The following is a 20,739-nucleotide window of genomic DNA, read 5'->3' as shown; positions in this document are numbered from 1 at the left end:
CACTTCTTCGGATGCATATAGAATGGAACATATATTGAGGAGATATATATACACACATACAGAGAGCATAAACAGGTGGGAGTTGTCTTACCAACTCTGAGAGGCCAATTAATTAAGAGGTTTCAAAAGTTTTTTTTCTCTTAATTAATTGGCCTCTCAGAGTTGGTAAGACAACTCCCACCTGTTTATGCTCTCTGTATGTGTGTATATATATCTCCTCAATATATGTTCCATTCTATATGCATCCGAAGAAGTGGGCTGTAGTCCACGAAAGCTTATGCTCTAATAAATTTGTTAGTCTCTAAGGTGCCACAAGTACTCCTGTTCTTTTTGCGGATACAGACTAACACGGCTGCTACTCTGAAATCTTAAATTAGGCTGTGCGGGTTTAAACAATTATTATTGAAATGATGGCCTTTATTGATTTTGCTTTACTTGCATGGGCTATTTTATAGAAAAATTAAAGTCAATGTGAATTTTAACCTGATTTATTTTTTTTAACAAGTAAATGGTTTATTTGCCAAAATAATCCATTACTGACTGGAGTTAGCTGTACCAAGCGATTTCTTTGAGATCAGTGTTGAATGAAGAGTTAGAGAGAGGGACACTGACTGCAATATTTTAGTCTACTAGGGCTGCAGATTAATACTACATTGACTAACGTGGTCAGATACTAGTATGTTGACAGCAGTCTGAGTGCTGAAGTACCCACTGATTCACACAGTGTCAATTAAACAGATGATAACTTTCACTCAGGGCTGACTCAGTCCTGATTTGAGCTAGTGGCCTCGATCAGGGGTTCTCAATCTTTTTCTTACAGAGACCCCCTCCACAAAATGCTATAAAAATTCCACGGACCACCTGTGCCACAACAACTGTTTTACTGCATATCCAGTAGATTAAAAGCCAGGGCCGGCATTCGGGGTAGCAAGCAGGGCAATTGCATGCCACAGGGGGCCCCGCAGAGCTAAGTTGCTCAGGCTTCGTCTTCAGCCCGGGGTGGCGGGCCTCAGGCTTCGGCTTTCTGCCCTGGGCCCCAGTGAGTCTAACACCGGCCCTGCTCTCGGGTTTATTTTGGCAGACCCCCTGAAACTTGCTTGCAGCCCCCCAGAGGGCCCCAAACTCCTGGTTGAGAACCACTGGCCTAGAGGTCAAACTCCAGAGCTCATTACTATTCCTCTGAGTCATCTAGTCCTACAGAAACCAGAGCTTTGCTATCTTAACTAAAAGTGTACTAGTCAATTCCACATTGCTTGTGGGAACAGTAGTGTCCAGTCATTCTAAAGAAATGCAATTTAAACAGCAGGGCCTCTTTGATCAGTACAGTACCTGTTTATTATAACAATATGAGGGTGGCTTCTGCTGTGATATCATCACTGGTGAATAAATTGCAAGTTTGAAGTCAGGTGGTTACAACAAACACACACAGAGTCCAAGGGCTACTCAGTGCAAATACTCACAAGAATAAGGCTTGTAGGATTGGACTCTTAGGCCTCCCACAGTCCTGGAACTGGTTCTGTGTGGACACCTTTGGAGCTACATGGAGTTCCATGGAATGCAGCAGGGCTCCAGTTAGACAAAGATGTTTGCTGACCAGTTGCAGGAGCAGGACCTTTATTTACAACTTAGCTTCAAACTTCTGAGTTATCAGCTGTTTATGGGAAAAAAATTGCTTTTGCATAGCATCCCACATTTCTACAGCATCACCCAAACAAGATCAAAGAATGTACATGCTTTTGCATTATCTACACTTGTGTGTAAGCCAGAACTTAACCTTTTGGATTTCCTTCTTAGTCAAATTTTCATGGGAAAAATTGCATTAACAGAAGGTTTTCCCATCCAGAAAAAATAGATCTGGAATGTTAAACTTACCAGAGTGTAAAACAGACCATTTTACATTTCAAATTTATGTTAAATGTCTACAGCCAGAAAAAAAGCTTTGAAAATTGTAGCCAATCTTGGGCGGGTAACTAAGGCTCACCTAACACTAAAACTAAGGTTGAAAAAAGCAGAGAGAGATACATGATGGGAAGGTAATAATGTACTTTTCTTGTTTAAAAAAAATGTAGTAATTATGTATTGGTGTCTGTCAGCTTATGTGAAAGTGGGTGGTAATTTTGTACCAGGAGGGGTCCTTCTAAAAGACCCTGAAACAAAGGGATTTTAACACAAATTAGACAGCATTTAAAACAGAAGGGGTGGATGGGGGAAAAGAAAGGCTGCTGTCTTGAATGTAGGTTTCAAAAGGACACATCACTATGTTGAAAGAACAGTTTTAAACCATCATGTTTACAGTCAACCCAACCTTTTTTTAAGCAATTGTCAATAGTATCTGGGATAAAAGAGTAATATGAAAATCCTAAAGTTTTTAAACAAACTAGTTCATCTTCTGGTACAGCACATCAATAACATTTCATCATTGGCCCTGCACACACAGCTGCAGTGTTTTGCACACAGAGCATAGGATTGTAGAGTCATTCATGTTTGACCCATCTGCCCCGCCTCAAATGGAGGCCTGGCTAGAACAACCCTAAGTGATCTGTGATCCTGTGCTCCAGGTTGCAATGGTTGGAGCTGGGCCCAGTCCCACAGGACAGAGGCCACCACTGCAGGGTGAGTGTGAAGTGGACTCGCTCTCCAAACTCTCCCCCATCCTGCACTTTTAGGGACTTGCTTTCCCCCCACATCTTTGCTGTGAAATTTACTAAAAATTTCCAAGCCAAAATCATAGACAATTACACCTGGAGCGTACCTGTCCTTACTGCCATATACAGGCTCTAACAGTGGCAGTCTTGTTCTCCCTACTGAATTAGTTTTAAAGTCCCTGTGTCATTTTGCATATGGTTTCATAAAACCGCCGACACCATGTCTGTGATTTCTCAGCCACATGACCAGATTTTCAGAAGCTGCTGCGCAACTACAGCTCTCGTTGGTTTCAGTGAGGTCACTGGATGTTCAGCACTGCTGAAAGTCAGGCCACCAACCACCACTCATCACTACGTGGTTGGAGCAGCAGCATGCTTCTCCAGCCTCTGCGACGATTTCTCTTCAACATTCTTCTTTCCTAGCTAATAAATGCTCCAACTTTGCCAGGAGTGACCTGATGATCAGGGATCCTAGTTTTCAGTGATAAAAACAAAAATTCTTCAATAAATCCCCCCCATAAAAATCCATGTTTTCCACAATTAAAGTGAAACACTAAACTTTAGTTTCCCTAGTCACTATATATAGAGATATCAGTTTAACACAATGTTTTACTGATATATTTACTGTTGTAAAACACTGGAATGAGCCCATCACATTGTTTCTTTACTGTTGTCAATGGTCCTACTGTTTCAGCCTCTTGTTTTTGTTTCTTTTTATGTTTAGTGCTTTCCATGTGTTCAACAATTGTCTGCCTTCGAACGTAATCTACAGCCTACAGTACGGAACAGCACATTACCAGCAATGTGAAATTTGTCCTTTGCAAGCTCAGTGACAGTCTTTAGGGGTGATTTTTAAAGTTTTTGGCATCTTTTCATAACTTTAATCAGTCATAGCTGGAGGCTGCAGTGAAATCTGAGATGCATTAAAACATGCGCCTATACACCATTGAGTAAGCTTTGCATGCTGGAAGCGGTTTATTGGAGTATGTTTAGCTATGTAAATTTAAAGCACATTCAACAATCTACCACAAGAGGGGGGAGGTTGCACACATTGAACAAGACGTAACACTGGTACTTTCAGTAAAACTTAGTTAATAGTTAATGTTTTTGTTTTTTTCACAAAATATTAAATGCCCCATTTTTCCAGGGCAAACTGGTTTCTAGCATCTGTGCTGATGATGTAACAGGATATTTAGCACTGAACAAGTGAGCTAGAGCAAAGGTCCAGGCAGATGCGATAATACAGTAACTTATAGATTCTAGGACTGGAAGGGACCTCGGGAGGTCATCGAGTCCAGTCCCCTGCCCGCATGGCAGGACCAAATACTGTCTAGACCATCCCTGATAGACATTTATCTAACCTACTCTTACATCTCTCCAGAGATGGGGATTCCACAACCTCCCTAGGCAATTTATTCCGGTGTTTAACCACCCTGACAGTTACTTGTGATGATATAAACTAGATCTGGGAGAATAATGACTTGATTAAAGTTTTTTCTAGTTACAAAATGCAAATGAATTCAAGCAACTGTTCTGGCTATTGGTAATTCCTCTCTGGGATATTTCAGGGGCTCTCTTCACTGTTATTCCAAAATCGGGGCCTGACCCTGCGAACACTACCCAGCATAAGGCTGGATTCAAACAGTCATCCCTATTCAACAAAAGGCTTAAGAACATACTTCACTTTAAGGATGTGCTTAAAGGGTAGCTGAACAGGGATGACTAGTATGTCATTAAATGCTTTGCTGAATTGGGGCCATGCTGCTTACTAAACATAAGTAGTCTCATTCATTGCGGAAGCAGCCTATCACACAAGCGCCAAGGTTTTAGATAGGATGCATTTTTCTAAATACACTCTTGATATTGTTCTTTTAAAAACTGCTCTCACGGTGCATAAGTCGTATTATGTAATAAGCATACTCAGCATGTTTCTTTACTAGTACATCATGTTACCATGAAAGATTTGGGCTCCAATCCTGAAAACACTTGTTTATATGCTCAGCTCCACATGAGTGGCATCACTGAAATCAGTGGGATTACTCACTAAGCATTTAAGTGATTTCTGCACTGGGGCTTGCATATCAAAAGCTTGAAGGAAAAACCACTAAGATAAAGCTCTATTACAAATTAAACCAGTTCTATTGTAGTGGTACGGGATGTTGCAAAGGAACACGTTTTTTCCAGTGATACCTATCAATCTTTATCTGACAAAGCTTCATGAGATACTGACCTAAGCAAGCCCTGACTCCTGCAAACACTGATTCACGTGAACAGCTAAGTGAGTAGTTCCACTGAGTTTAAAACAGAGCTAGTCACATGTGTAAAAGTTATTCATGTGTATATAAACATGTATTTCCAATTTGGACTTTCAGCTCTTTCTGATTAAGTGCTGGATGCAGTCAGCAGAGGGTGGCAAAGCTGTTTGCTTTAAAAATACAGGACACTTTGTGATCACTGTGGATGTGTGTCTTATCACCAAGAAAATCAAACACCATTCACGATGCACCACTCATTAAAACTTGTGATCCAATTTTAAAAAATATTTTATTTTTAAACCATTAAGGCAAAACCATAGCTTTAAATTAACCATCTTTACATTCATCAGTCTTACAGTATGACTGTTTAAGCGCATATGGTTCTTACAAGTCATGACACAATCACTAATCAGCTCAATCCCTTATTCTTAAGGAGAGAAAAATCAGAATGTAAAATAAAAATTAGAAAAAAATAACTCAATTTACAGGCCTGTTTCCAGTCTGTTGATTCTAGAACAAACATTCAGAATCCATTATATTTAGTAATTAAAAAACTTGTTTTTGTTGCTTGTAGAAGTGCAAAAGACCTCTTAACTTTGTCTTTCCTACAAGTCCCTATGCTACCAGGGCTTTCCATTCCCTCTTAAAACAGCACCTGCACCGTTGTGACTAAAAAGTACTAGGGGATTTAACCTGAGTTACTGGTACTTTACAGGAAGACAATCACTCCATGATAATTATTTTTGACTCCTCACCACTAAGCAATATCTGCTTCTGATGAGTTTGATACATTTTTCACTACACTTTTGTACATTTAATACAAGTAAAAGGCACCCAAGAAAAGTTCCAGACAACTGGAAACCCTGACATAAAATGTTTTTTTACATCTATATTTGGGCTGAGTTAACCACTTATGACCCCCCACAGGTTAGGATTTTAATTAACGGCAGCATTGACAAAAAATGATATTTTTTTTGTGCCGCGTTGGATACTATAAGGTCATTCTAAAAAAATTAAAATGACCACCACTATGCAAGTACATTGGTGTGTTACATTAATAAAAAAATAATTCAACAGCTGTTTCTACTCCAGTTTCACTACTTTTAATCTGCAATGTAGATCCTTTGAGAAGTCAATAAAATTGATCTTTAGTGTTTGACGACATTTCTTTTGTGAAATCAGTAATATTACAACTTTGACTATTTCTCTGTAATTACCAGGGCTGCCCGGGGGGGGGGTGGGGGCAAGTGGGGCAATTTGCCCTGGGCCCTGCAGGGGCTCCGCGAGCCCTGGCCCGGCAGTGGTCCGGGTCTTCGGCGGCATTTCGGCAGCGGGGGGCCCTTCAGTGCTGCCGAAGACGCGGAGCGACTGAAGGGCCCCCCGCCGCCAAAGACCCGGACCACCACCCGGTGAGTACAAGCGCCGCAGCTCCCCCGCTTTGCCCAAGGCCCCCTGAATCCTCTGGGTGGCCCTGGTAATTACCAAGGAAATAAATCAAGGCTTAAATGTTCTCTTCCACTTCTGCAAGCTAAGGGGAATACTTAGTAGCTGTCTGTGGATCAAGGACATAGAGATGGAATCCTGGCTCATCAGCAATGCTTCCCTCACACACTCACCCTGTGGGAATCAACTCCAGGAGTGGGAATGCATGAAAGCCTCTTTCCATGGCATCATTCCCCCCTTAACCCATTAATGCTGGCTGGTTGAGCATTAGCCACCCTGATTAGTAAAAGCTTCCCGAGTAGAAATGCTGGGGAATTTTGGCAGTGTGTGTGTGTGTGTGTGGTGGGGGGTGGACATGGCAGCAAGACTAGTTAATAACCATTCTGCTTTACTGTGGAAAGCAGGAGGCAGTACAAAGAGGTGGGGCCTCCATAAAGGCTTCAATGTGGCAAAATATACCTATGCTAGGTAAATATATCAGCAGTAAAAGTACAGCTATGATGTATTTGAAGTTGACTTGTATACAAATCCAGCAATTTTGTTTCAGAAATCTTACAAAGTCAAGTTAGGGGGAAAAGAATAAACAACAGAGAGTGGATACTTTTACTGAACTCATATGCAGTCAATTAGGATGCCCCATTTGCTTACTGTCAGTGTTTCAGCTGGTTAACATTGTTCCAAACCCAAGTACTGTAGCCTCCGGGAGGTAAACGATAACATTCCGAGTCACCACATAATCTTTTACAGTAATCATAAATCAGGATTTGTCAAATGTGTGTAACAATTTGAGCCAACATGCATATCAAGAGCAGCATATACTCCAAAATGCTTAAATGACATTAAATAAATTGGGCCAAATCTTGCAATCCTTACTTAGGGCAAGTCCTGCAACTAATATTCCTGTGAGTAGTCATTACTTAGGCAAGTAGTCCTAATGGGTACAAGCTTCTCACATTGTTGAGGATTGGGACCTTGGTGTTTACCTTGGCAAATCAGCAAGACTGAAGGATCTGGCCCTGTGTCTTCAGCATTAGCTATTCTGTTGCTCCATTACATCTTTCCCTGCAATTGTGATCTCACAGGCAGACAAACTTAAGAAAGGTAAAAGAGGCCAGGATTGAAATAGATTAAGAAACTGAAAGAAGCCTTAATAAAACTATTAAACACATTGATATTGCTTAGAAAAGCACCTTGCCCCTGGGATGGTTTTAGTTAACAGGAAAACACATCTATTATACAGTTGCAGTGTAACATGACATAGCTAATGTAGGTTTTACTTTACTGCTGCCACAGACTGTTAATCCAGTGCAGAAAAAATAGATTACCAAAAGAAAACATAGTATATCTTTTACAAATAAGTTCTTAATAGAAATTTGACACATCGATGAACACAGAGAACTTGGATGATAATATATCATCTACAATTTTAAAGTTGCATCAACATTATAAGATGTGATATTATGTACTGCAAACAAAACAGCAACAAATATAAATCATGGCGAGAACAATTAGAACATACTGTGCTTATCCTGGGTGTCATTTTTGAATTCTTCAGAATAAAATTTAACCATTACAAATAATTAACTTAGTGTCTATGGCCTGATCCTGCATCAGGATTTGCTAGAAGAGATCCATGCAAACATGGAATTGTACCTTAGTCACAGGATGCAGAATCAGGGCCTATATATAGATTGTCTTAGTCTATATCAAAAGCAGTGGTTTTCAGCCTCCCTGGGGTCTGCAGACTATGTCTAAGGGGTCAGTGAAAGGTTGTCTTTACCACAGAACATGGTTTTCAACTTGTGGTCAGTGGACCACTGGGGGTTCGTAGACTATGGCTAAGATTTCCAAAGAGGTCCATACCTCCATTTGAAATTTTTTAGGGGTCCGCAAATTAAAAAAAGGTTGAAAACCACCGATCAAAAGTCATAGGAAAAAAGGAATGTTCCTACAGAAAAATTAACAAACAAGTTATTGCATATTTTAATTAATTACTTAGTTTTCATTGTATAGTCAAACAGTTACATATTTTGAAATGTCTAAGAAATCATAGTTCAACCTCAGTGTGGGTGGCACCAAAGTTATTTTTATATAAACAAATAATAGGAGAGCTTTATTCCTGTAAAGCCAAAAATCAACTTCTCACAAAATTTAAGTATAAATTATGAGAGAAACGTAGGTCTACAGGAATTGTATAGAAACGACCTCTCTTTAGTTTTCCTACTAGGCTTGTAATTAAACAAAGTACTGCAGGCAATGGAAAGATGAAAGTGGTTCTGAAATCCACCCTACACCTTGGCGAGTTTGACCCCCAAACCTTAATTATGTTAATGAAATATTTTACAGCTACAGTTTATCCTGTGCCAGACTTACTTGTATCAAAAGAGAAATAAAAGGAAGTCTACATTCTACATACAAATATTTTCAAACCTTGTTTACAACTGCAAATGCTCATGCACTGATGTATCCCAAAGTTTTGCACAACACTTGCCCTCCACCATCCTGTGAACTACACTTTGGAGCAATGAGGTGCTCCAAGTGATGCCTCATCAGCCAAATTAGTAACGGAGCAGCTGAACTCTATAAGGAGACTGTCTGAATAGTATAAGAAGGAAGCTACCCATGAGTGTTCTCTCTTTAGGGAAGGCTTGAGATCTCCACAGATTAGAAAAGATCCTACATGAGGAAGAGCAGGGGGGAACACTGATCTGGGGCTTGGAAGTAGTAGGGAGAAGCCTGAGTGAAACTATCAGGGAAGAGGGACCATAGGAGAAATCCTATTAGCTCTGCAAAAAGAGCTGGTGGGTGCCTCTGGACAGGAAAGGCCTGCAGCTTCTGGGGTGGGAGTAGGAAGGCAGAAAGTCCTTTGAAAAGGAGTTAGTTTGTGGGGAGGGAACAGCTGACGCAGGCAATTTGGAACAAGAAACCGATAACCCCAGTGTGGATGGGGAACAGCAGGCAATGCTGAGGTGGCAGGGTGGCTCATGACTGTTTCTCGGTGAGAGAAGAACAAGAGTCCAGAGAGACAAACTATTGGCTGAGACTGTGTTAGTTTCTGTTTAATTATTGGAACCCTCTGGATGAGGGCTCTAAAATGGTAAAAGTCTGGCTCAGGACTGATTTATACAGATGGAGTGGAAACTGAGGCAGAGTCCAGGGCAAGGGAGCATGACACAGTCCTTTATATAGTTTGTGGCAATTAAGTCCACAAACAAATTAATAGCATCTTTAACTTGAGACCATGCGGCCTTTACTCATACAAGTTTTCACTTTGTGACTAAGGGTTTGCAAATCAGGTCCATAGTGGTTCACTTAAATAATTGACATTTTCTTTAAAGCTTTTGTGGTATAATTTACTAAAAGTTTGTCTTGCAATTATATTTGTATATTTTACATATGGAAGTTTAAAGAAACACTCTCACATTCAGTTTAAAAACAAAAGACAAAACTGAACAATACCAGTAATCTTAGTTCAAACTCCATATTGTAAATTTAACCATTCAGTACCTGATGGTTAACAAACCTGATTAAGCACAGATACTCAAATTTGAATGTGGTTATTAAAATAGCACTGAGGTAAGTTACAGGCAAGTCTCAGACTGTGCCTTTCAATTCAACAAGCCTTAATAAAGGATTATGGCTTTGAATGAAGTACCAATTTTATGACATATTCAACAATTCATTAATTTTATTATAAAAATAGTACAATGGCTATAAATGCATTTAAATAACTGATTTTTTTCGTTTTTAAAAACTTTGAGATAGAAGCTTTGTGACTGAAAATTAAGGGACAAACTGAGCTGAAACGGAAGAGGACCAGAAATAATGTAGGTAGCTGCAATGCAATCTTCTCCAACTGCTTTGTCTAAGACTTCTTACCGTAAAGCTGACCACTAGAAATGAAAGACAACACAGAAATGCTAGTTCAGTGTGCGACCTAATTCTAGCAATGAGTAAACCTTCACAGATTTAGTATTTAAGATAAACACACATTTAGATGCTTATCTTAACCCCTTGAGTTTACAAACTTGTGTTAGAAATCTCATGAGAATGGACTCTGGTACAATTGCTGGTATTTCCTAAATCTGTCTGGGCCAGAAATAGTGCAAACACAAGCTCTTTGGCAGGATTTCAACATTTTAGCAGCTGGTTGGCACCAGAAACCCAAAGGCACAGGAAAATGAAAATTAAGGCATTTTTAAATGCCAAAAAAGTTCAGTTTGAGTAAATGGAAAACATTCTGATTGGTCGTCATTTTAATTTTAGTGCATTTAAAATAGAGATGGGCTCCTGAAATTAAGGGATATGTTGATATCCACAAGTAACTTCATTTGTATTAATGAGGGTTGCATGCACTCACTTTGAAATTAGAATAAAGCTTTAAACAGAATAACAAAATGAATTAAAATTAAGGTTATACAATTTCCCCTAGAACCTGCTGCTAGTCAGAGTAATGATGTATCAAACAGGCCAGCAAGTCTGTAATAGTGTTCTCTTTTAAATAAGACCACTCTTTCTTGTATAGAATTGATTTTTTAAAAAAACCCTAAAGCTTGGATGTTTTGACTCCTTTGTGCATGATGAGAGTTGCTCAGGAATCTGTTAGCACTTAGTCCAAACTGTAAACTTTCACAAAAGCCATCTTGAAAATCTAATTTGTTAGTGTCTACTGTGATAATCTGTTGAGGTAGCTGAGCTAAATCTGTGAAAAATGTAATGCTAAAATAAAGTTCTGTATATCAATACTAAATTTACAGTTGAGATTATTGTTCTGTGCCTTGTATTCTTTGAAGGCAGTATAGGTATCTCTGTAGTGCACTTAGTGGAATCTCCCAGAATTTTAGGATCTGTTAACATCTTGTTCAAGTTTCTGTAACCCCCTAGACAAATACTTTTTGTACATATATTTTAAATGTTAATTTTAATTGTAGCTCTTTAAAACACTCATCAAAATTCAAATGGTTATGGAAACTATCCAAAACATTAGCCGGTCTTGAAATGCAACTGCTGTCTTTTCCTACTTAAAAACTTTTAGATGTTTGATGAATGAATTTCTAGATCAGGAACTTTGCTGACAAACAAAGATCCTAGCTGAAATGCAAAGAGGCTCTGGATATGTGCCATTGCTACTCTTGTCATCAGGTTCACACCAAGTGTGCTGTTCACTGTTACACACATGAGGGTGCTGCATACATCAAGAATACTGAAAGAGATGCCGACCACAGCTGTAGAAACCACCTATAGGGGTAGCACTATTGGTGTTAAGTGGGAAAGTTCATAGGCATGGGCGCTGACGTACTCAGATGCTCGTAGTCATAGCATATACAAGTGGAGGTGGGACAGTGTACTGCCTCACCTGGGGAGATGTGGGGTGTGTACAGCTGCTATTTAACTAAACAAGAGCATTAGGGAGGTTAATAGGTTTTGCTCCACCTTTGTATTTAGTATCAGACAGAGAGGCACCAGGAAGACCAGGGTTTATGAAAGGAAGGAAGGAAAATGAGATGGTTTCACTCAGCAGATGAGGTGAGAGTGGACAAAACAAAAAAGTCTCAACTATCAGGCAGCAAGGAATTAACTGTTAGGGCTCCCAACAGAGCAGGTATTGGCTGATGGTCAAAGACTTAATTATGGTGACTACTATTAGTCAAACACAAGGCATACACCTAAAACTGAGTTAGCTGCATCACACCCCCTTACAGGATAAGTATTCTGAGGGTTTGAGTTTTGAGGAACAAATACTTTCATCTAAGCTTTATAAACAATAGTAACTCCATATGCACATCATCTACCTGCTGAGGCAATTCTAGCATTGCATTGAAGTCTCTCTCTCTCTAGAAAGTGCTGTCCTTGCTCAACCATCCAGGCAACAAAACATCACATTTTATCCCAAATGGAAAAACCAAAAATTCATCATTCACGGGAATAGTTATTCATTCTGGGCCAAACCCTACCTCCCTTTCAATGGAAGCACAGCAACTTAAAGTCAGTGGAATCACTGTGATCCTTCTGCACTGCACGCATTCTGGACAGCACTGAACTTTACTCCACACTGGCTTCCTCCAAAGCAGTGCAGAATAGTGGCTGGTGGTAGGAATGGTGGGGGATGGGCAAGGGTATAGCCAGTGTGACAATGGTTATGTTGCTCCTCCAGTCTAATCACCTGCATGGAGAAAAGTGGGTGTAATAGGTGCTGCTCAATAGAGTAAGAATGCTGCCTTTCCTGACTCCCATGGACATTTACCTGAGCAAGGTTTGTTTATTTTAGGCCTGTGCGAAGGTCCAGAATTTGGACCTATATGAAAGCTGGAAACAAACAGAGACAGTGTACTGGAAATGCAATGAACCCCAAACAAGTCAAATTTCCAGAAGGGCAAATAACAATAGGAAGTTGAAGGATTTTAAAAGATCCAGAGCATTTAGGTCCATATTTAACTTGAGAAGTCAAATGTTGGCAACTCTTATGATTTCATTACGAGTCTTGCAATATTTGATATTTTATTTAAAGCCCCATCTTCTGGAAAGAAGGGATTATGTGAGAATCTCTGCCTTCATTTAAGTTTCTAGCCCTCAATCTTGGGAGTAAAGTTTGAAAATGTGACCTAAAAGCCCCTAAAACACACACCCCCCCAAATCCAAGATATTAGTGATATATCTTATAGTTTTTAAGCCAACCTCATCATTTTTTGGCATCTGATTCATGATTTTTAAACATTTGCAGTTGGCAATAAGAAACATTTTTAGTAGCAGAAAGTACCATTGCTGAAATCCTCTCATTTTTCTGAAGTCACAGTGTACTGCAATAATACAAAAAGCAGATCATTTCTCAATCCACTATTTTCTGATAAAACTTGAAAATCTATTCTCTAATTCAATAGATAAGGTAGGTGTCCTATATCCATACTTTTCACTGCTGCTGGTTGTGAAAAAAGAAAAAATGGCGGATGGGAAAGGTAGCATGTATGTCATCATTTTGCATATATGCATTCTTTACTTTTTCCCTCCCCCAAACACATACACCACTTTGAGCTGTGTGTGCCTGAGAAGTTACATAAGCAAAGAAACTGGAATAGATTCTAAACACACTGATGGAAGTATAGATATTTTGTTTTTAACACTTGCAATGTCTAAGTTGAAAAAAATCACTCTAATCATCTTACAATATGCAAGGCTCAAATGACCAAAAGCCTAACTGTACCAACAAGGCTCTAGCAGAAACAAGTTCTATGATGAAAACAGAGATCACTGTTCTGTGTTCTGGGATTTATCAAGCCTTACTCCCAAGTTGATTCTGTTAGTGAAGGTTTATGATTCTGAAGCCTTGAAACCATGCTGCAATAAAGCAGGCATGAAAACTGACCCTTTTTCAGCCACAGAAAGTATTACTATGAAAGTATTGTCAAAATTGGCTGTCAAGATCATTGTTTTAACACCCCATAAAAAAAGATCAATAAACTCTCAGGGTAAAAAGGAAAAGATAGATAAGAGAGCAGGAGACTGTCTTTAATATATTAAACGTTACTCCCAAAAGAAACTCATGGCTAGCAGTTGTTTTCATTCTTTATACAGTAGTCTCTGAAAAGTGGCATGATGGAGTTCCATGTCTATTATGTTTCAATGATTTTCAGATTAGATGGGCTCAGTTTACTGTAACATGATTGTTCTAACTGCCAGTCAAGCTGTGTTAGTTTGGCTTTAATTTCACCAGTAAGAAGTACACTGTGGCTCAGATTCTGCCCTCAATTACATGAAACGATTTTCTCCAAGCTGTGCCCTCTTCCTTTACAACTGTGCAATCAGTGTCTACAAATTCTGCTTTCTGTACCTGTTGCCTCCAGTGTAGTAGAGTAAAAGGAGGGCACAATATAGTGCATTTGGAATTTAGTTAATAGTTCTGTTGACAATGTATGAAGAGGAACAGAAGGCAGTTCACCCAGCTGGATCGGCTCCGAGGGGGTAATATAAGCAGAGAATGTAAAATAATATTTTTTATCAGGACAGTAAATACAGTATGTATGACTTTGAATACATATTGGGTGCAGACCTGTTAAGAATAAAGGTGTCATGTTTATACAATCACTTTTCAGAGTAGACCACCACCTGAAGCTATTGTATTCTGACAATCTGGAATTCAGCTTCCTTGGGGCAAGAATCAGACTTCTGGGTGACTCCCCAAGTCCTGCTAATTCAAAATGGCATTTTAAAATAAAAATTTCATCTTCAGCAATTAAGACTTCTCCAAGATGCACACAATATACTACATCTCCACCCAAAAGGGACTTTTGCCTAGTTTCATTAGAACACTTTTGAAAAAGCATTCCCCGGTTATAAAGTACAATTCACTAACAAGCATCTTGCTAAAATATCTTTGACATATTTTATAGAGTCTTACACTTTATGGCCAGAAAGGACCACTAGATCAACTAGTCTGACCTCCTGTATATCAGAACACCAGCACCACCCAGGACCCACACACTGATACTTTGGTTGGTCTAATTTTGGTCATTGGGTATTATATCCCATGGGAGACTACACTATTATGTGCCATAGGCAGAGAATAGAAGGGACCAAGGGGCACCAGTGCCCAAGGCTCCCACAGTGGCAGGGAAGTGATTATGTGAGTTACACCATGGTAATCCTTTAATTAATTTTTTTAAAGACTCTTTTTAAAAGGTTAATCCTAAAGTTACTTAAGTAGTACTATTCCTCTCATAATTCAGACAGCAACAAAGTAAATATCTTTCAAATAAATATACCTGTGCACGTATAGTTATACCCAGCCACTTGATACATCTAGCCTGACTCTTGTTTGAGAAAAAAAATTGAAAGTGCTAGTTGGTTCTCAATAATGAACATGAGAGTATTTAAACCAAGAGTACATAATCTATAGAAGATAGTGCATGTATCTTGAACAAATTTTGCCCTATTTGGTAAATTAATGCTCAATGACTAGCCCAATACAGAATATAATTTTGATCAATCAAAGTCTATTTGTTAGTCAACAGATTCAGATTTGTTAAACATCTACTTGTTCAGTACATATACATTCTCGCTAACCCTCAAATTTCAAATTAACCAAAGCTTCTTATGAGCAAATTAATGAGCACTACGTAATTTCTCTAAAGTACTTAAAGAACCCACGACAAAAGAAGTGTGACATTCCAGTTATCTACAATTTAGATTTTTCATGTTCTGGAATTCAGCACAGCAGATAACTGTACAAAGTAATTTTTCTCCCATCTATTATTAATATTGCTCTTGGCTTTAAATACTGTGGAAAAAATTACAAAAAACTCTTAATACATATCGCTGTAGATTTCTTGTAATAAAGGATGCAAGAGTGCATCAGATTCAGTCTTTTTGATTATCTGAACAAGTTGAGCATGCTCTGTGACAAGCTGTCGGAGGTCAGCCATTTTCTGGAGGAGTTTTGGGAAGAGGAAGATGTCATCGGGATGGTTGTTTTGCAAGTGAAGTTTTAGTACATGCACAATGCCCTCCTGCATCTTTTCAATGTATTCTACATTTACAAGACCAGGACGATCTGTTCTCAAAACAAACAAAAGAATACACGTCATATAATCTTACCATTGTTCACATTTTATCTGCATGTAAGGCCTGCTCCAGGCATCCACTGAAGACAATGAGATTATTTCAATCAACACCAATGATTTTGGATCAGGGACAAAGTAAAATCTTGTCATTAGTAAATTTTTGAAACAACTGAATAGCTATGGAATACTCTCTCAGGAGTACTGGTACAGACTAACTTTATTACATAAATAAATAGATCCTCATGACTTTTGCCAATGTTATTTCAAGATGGGCTGAAGAGAGAATTCTCCATGTGACTCAAAAACCTTCTGCTATAGTACAGTGGACATGTCTAGCCTGGATATCTGATTTTATGTTCTCTATATGAAGGTTGTGGCGTCTCCAACCCAAGTCAGAAAGATGAATAAGATTAAGCATTTGTGTGTTTTTAACAAGCTCTTTGGAACAGGGAAGATATTTTACTGTGTTACTACAGTGCCAAACACATTGAGTCACCAATCTGGATTGGTACTTGATAGGTATTACCATAGTGCAATCAGTCATACAGGAGGCTGGCAACACCACTTATTATTAAGATTATGAGAGACTTCCCATTATCTGAACATGTTTTCAGTTGCTCATAACTTTGACAAATATGTGGGCTGAAATTTTCCATGCCAGATGCGTGCCTCAGGCTGGAACTTCAGCTGTTTCCAAGTATGAGGCTGGGAAAAACATATATGTTGTCCATGTTAAAAAAAAAAAATCTTTTCTTTGGAAAGATATAGCACACCTGTTCTTTGGAACAGGGATTTCAAATTTGGCAAACGAAAGGGAGGCCTTTGTGTTAGGATGTTGGAGAAGGGGAGATGGATCTGATGAGGAGCCTTGGTACACGGGGACAACTGGGACTGTCTGGGCAAACAGACTTGGACAAGGCACCTCGGAGAGGGAAGGTGACAATGAAATTGGACACGGAGCCTGGATGGGGAAATTTGAACTAGGAGCATCAACTGGAGGCTGTGGTGGGGGAAAGAGACTGATTAGATGAAGAGCTGGTAGAAGTGAGGCGGGGGGGGGAGGAGGAACGGGGACTGGGTATGGATGCTGAAGGTGACTGGGACGGTGAGTCCAGAAGGGCAAGACTATCATTTGCTGGGCAAGGATACGCCTCAGGAGTGAAGATAGACTGGCTAGGAGAGGACAGGAATGGGACAAGGAGCCAGGGATGGGTGTAAGCATTATGATTAGGCTTGGAAAGATCAGACTTTTATCAGGAAATTTGGATTTCACCATACACACATGAAACAAAAATGTTTCCATTGATAATAATCCAAATTTTCAGGCAGGCAGAGCAAGAAAAATGCTGTCCAAGAGCTTAAGAGTTTGATTTAAGGATATTTATTTTGTATATTTTGACATGAGATGTTGACAATTTGTATTTTAACTAAGGCTGTCGATTAATAGCAGTTAACTCACGCGATTAACTAAAAAAATTAACTGCGATTTAAAAAATTCATCGCAATTAATTGCACTGTTAAACAATAGAATACCAATTGAAATTTATTACATATTTTTGGATGGTTTTCTACATTTTCAAATATATTGATTTCTATTACAACACAGAATACAAAGTGTACAGTGCTCACTTTATATTATTTTTGATCATATTTACAGTGCAAATATTTGTAAACAAAATAAATAGTATTTTTCAATTCACTTCATACAAATACTGTAGTGCAATCTCTTCATTGTGAAAGTGTAACTTACAAATGTAGATTTTTTTTGTTACATAACTGCACTCAAAAATAAAACAATGTAAAATTGTAGAGCCTACAAGGCCACTCAGTTCTACTTCTTGTTCAGTCAATTACTAAGACAAACAATTTTGTTTACATTCACGGGAGATACTGCTGACTGCTTCTTATTTACAATGTCACCAGAAAGTGAGACTACACGTTCACCTGGCACTTTTGTAGCCGGCGTTGCAAGATATTTACATGCCGGATATGCTAAACATTCATATGTTCCTTCATGCTTAGGCCACCATTCCAGAGGACGTTTCCATGCTGATGATGCTCGTTAAAAAATAATGCATTAATTAAATTTGAGACTGAACTCCTTGGGGGAGAATTGTATGTCTCCTGTTCTGTTTTACCCTCATTCTGCCATATATTTCATGTTATAGAAGTCTCGGATGATGACCCAGCACATGTTCGTTTTAAGAACACTTTCACAGCAGATTTGACAAAACGCAAAGAAGGTACCAATGTGAAATTTCTAAAGATAGATAGAGCACTCGACCCAAGATTTAAGAATCTGAAGTGCCTTCTAAAAATCTGAGAGGGATGAGGTGTAGAGAATGCTTTCAGATGTCTTAAAAGAGCAACACTGATGCAGAAACTACAGAACCCGAACCACCAAAAAAGAAGATCAACCTTCTGCTGGTGGAATCCGACTCAGATGATAAAAATGAACACGACGGTCCGCTCTGCTTTGGATTTTATTGAGCAGAACCGCTCATCAGCATGGACGCAGGTCCCCTGGAATGCTGGTTGAAGCATGAAGGGACATATGAATCTTTAACGCATCTGGCACGTAAATATCTTGCAATACCGGCTACAATAGTGCCATGCAAATGCCTGTTCTCACTTTCAAATGACATTGTAAACAAGATGCGGGCAGCATTATCTCCTGCAAATTGTAACCAAATTTGTTTGTCTGAGCGATTGGCTGAAGTAGGACTGAATGGACTTGTCGGTTCTAAAGTTTTACGTTGTTTTATTTTTTGAATGCAGTTATTTTTTGTACATAATTCTACATTTGTAAGTTCAACTTTCATTATAAAGAGATTACACTACAGTACTTGTATTAGGTGAATTGAAATATACTATTCCTTTTGTTTTTTTACAATGCAAACATTTGTAATAAAAAATAAAGATAAAGTGAGCACTGTACACTTTGTATTCTGTGTTGTAATTGAAATTAATATATTTGAAAATGTAGAAAACATCCAAAATATTTAAATGCTATTTATTATTGTTTAACAGTGCGATTAATTGTGATTAAATTGTTTAATCGCACGATTAATCGCAAATAATATTTTTAATCGCTTGACAGCCCTAGTTTTAATGGTTATAAAGCTTTAACTTTGACTCTAAGTCTACTGTCATTAAATAATTATTGCCTGCCCCTGCAGTCTCCCACAACTATGAAAATTGAAAGTGATAAAATAAAAATACTTATACATCAATATTATCCACTGAAATTATATATAAAAATAAGCATCTGCCAAGCCTAATTATGATACCGTCTTTACTTACATGATCACATCTCCCTCCCCTCACTCTCCTCCCCCCAGGACTCCCTCATTCAGTGCATTGGGTGGCTGGTGCTCACTTAATGAACAGCTATTTAATATTTTGTTTTCTCCTTGTTGTTGGGTGTGTGGCCCCGGCCCTTATTTGCTGCCCACTATGCATACCCTGCCCTGAAGACAGAATTATTAATTTCTTCATTAACTTTTCTGTAGTACTGATAGTATCTGAGTATCTCACAATTATTAGTGAATTTATTTTAACAACACCCCTGTGAGATATGGGGATATTATTATCCACATTTTACAGCTGAGGACTGAGGCACACAGAGATTACAGTCAAAATATCCACTAATTTTGGGTGCCCAAATTTGAGACCCCAGGCCTTGATTGTTCAGTGTAGCTAGAATTATAGAGCATTTATTATGTTCAAAGCATAGCTTCCTTTTACTTCAATTGTAGCTGTAAGTGCTCAGTTCTTCTGCAGATCAGACCCAAAGGTCTCAAGTCAGGCACCCAGAACATGAGGCGCGCACACACAACTAGTGACTACCTGGGAAAAGACTGGTTTGAGTGACTTGCCAAGCATCACATCAGAACTCTTTGGCAAAGGCAGGAATAGAATCCAGTTCTTGAGGTTAACAATCAACTGCCCTAACCATGATACCATCCTCTCTCTTCCTTGACCGTCTGTCTCATTCACTACACACTTTCAAACTTCTGTAACAAATAAAGCAGGGCTCCTGCTCTCCTTCGCTACACAGCCCTGCTGCATCTCCAAAGCACTACCTTGTGCACTGAATGAGGCAGGGGTCCTGTGAAAAAAAAAATGCCCATGTGATCATGTATTAAAAACTGGATCATATTAATATGCACAAGAAGGTTGAATTAGAGTTGCACAGGCATGGACAATTCCAGCATTTTCTAACTTTTGAGTGCTTGAGTTTACAACCTTAATGTTTTTTAACAGTTTGTGTACAGTAAAAAAATAATGTTCACAGGGTATATTGGGACTTTTGTCTTATAGTAAATAATGATGGGGGGACGTTTGTGGATTGTACTTAGAGGGTATCAGGTCATAAGCTGTGGTACATTGATGACAGTAAGAAGTTGGAATGTTGGGGCAGAGGTTTTTGGTCTGCACATTAAATAAAAGATGGAAGATGCAGGTTGGGCATGTGGCTTATATGTAGTGAAGGAATTGGTGCAGTATGTTAAGTATGGGTCAGTACAGTGCGATATATGGCTCATTTTGTGAATATTGGGAGAACAGGTGAAAGGCTGTCCTGTTAATATGGGTGGATGAGGATCCAGAGATGGGAGGGTAAAGTTCGTTGTTTGGAGCACCTTGACTGTGCATTTTCAAATGTTTGTGAGGAGTTTTAAAGTGAAACCTTAACTCTGATTTTTTCCATTCTGTTTATTTTAAATTACATTCTTTTATGCTCCCCAAGTTATTAAATTTAGCGTGTAAACAATGTTGGGCAGTGGTTTGTTTGAGGTCGTCTGTGAATCATCTAGAACAGTGGTTCTCAACCTTTCTAGA

General features: G+C 38.8%; 1 protein-coding gene across 1 annotated transcript in view; it reads right to left on the bottom strand.

Moving 5' to 3' along the window:
- Positions 1-13,825: 13,825 nt before the first annotated feature.
- PPARA (peroxisome proliferator activated receptor alpha) overlaps positions 13,826-20,739 on the bottom strand; it is a 32,396-nt gene continuing 25,482 nt past the window's right edge. Inside the window, 1 exon segment of the mRNA XM_034784212.1 lies at positions 13,826-15,887. Within this exon segment, the coding sequence (XP_034640103.1) occupies positions 15,640-15,887 (248 nt within the window). The 3' untranslated portion in view covers positions 13,826-15,639.

Source organism: Trachemys scripta, chromosome 1 (assembly GCF_013100865.1).
Source record: "Trachemys scripta elegans isolate TJP31775 chromosome 1, CAS_Tse_1.0, whole genome shotgun sequence".
NCBI classification, from domain to species: Eukaryota; Metazoa; Chordata; order Testudines; family Emydidae; genus Trachemys; species Trachemys scripta.
The sequence above is the reverse complement of the archived record's forward strand: the minus strand, read 5'-3'. Positions and strand labels throughout refer to the sequence as shown.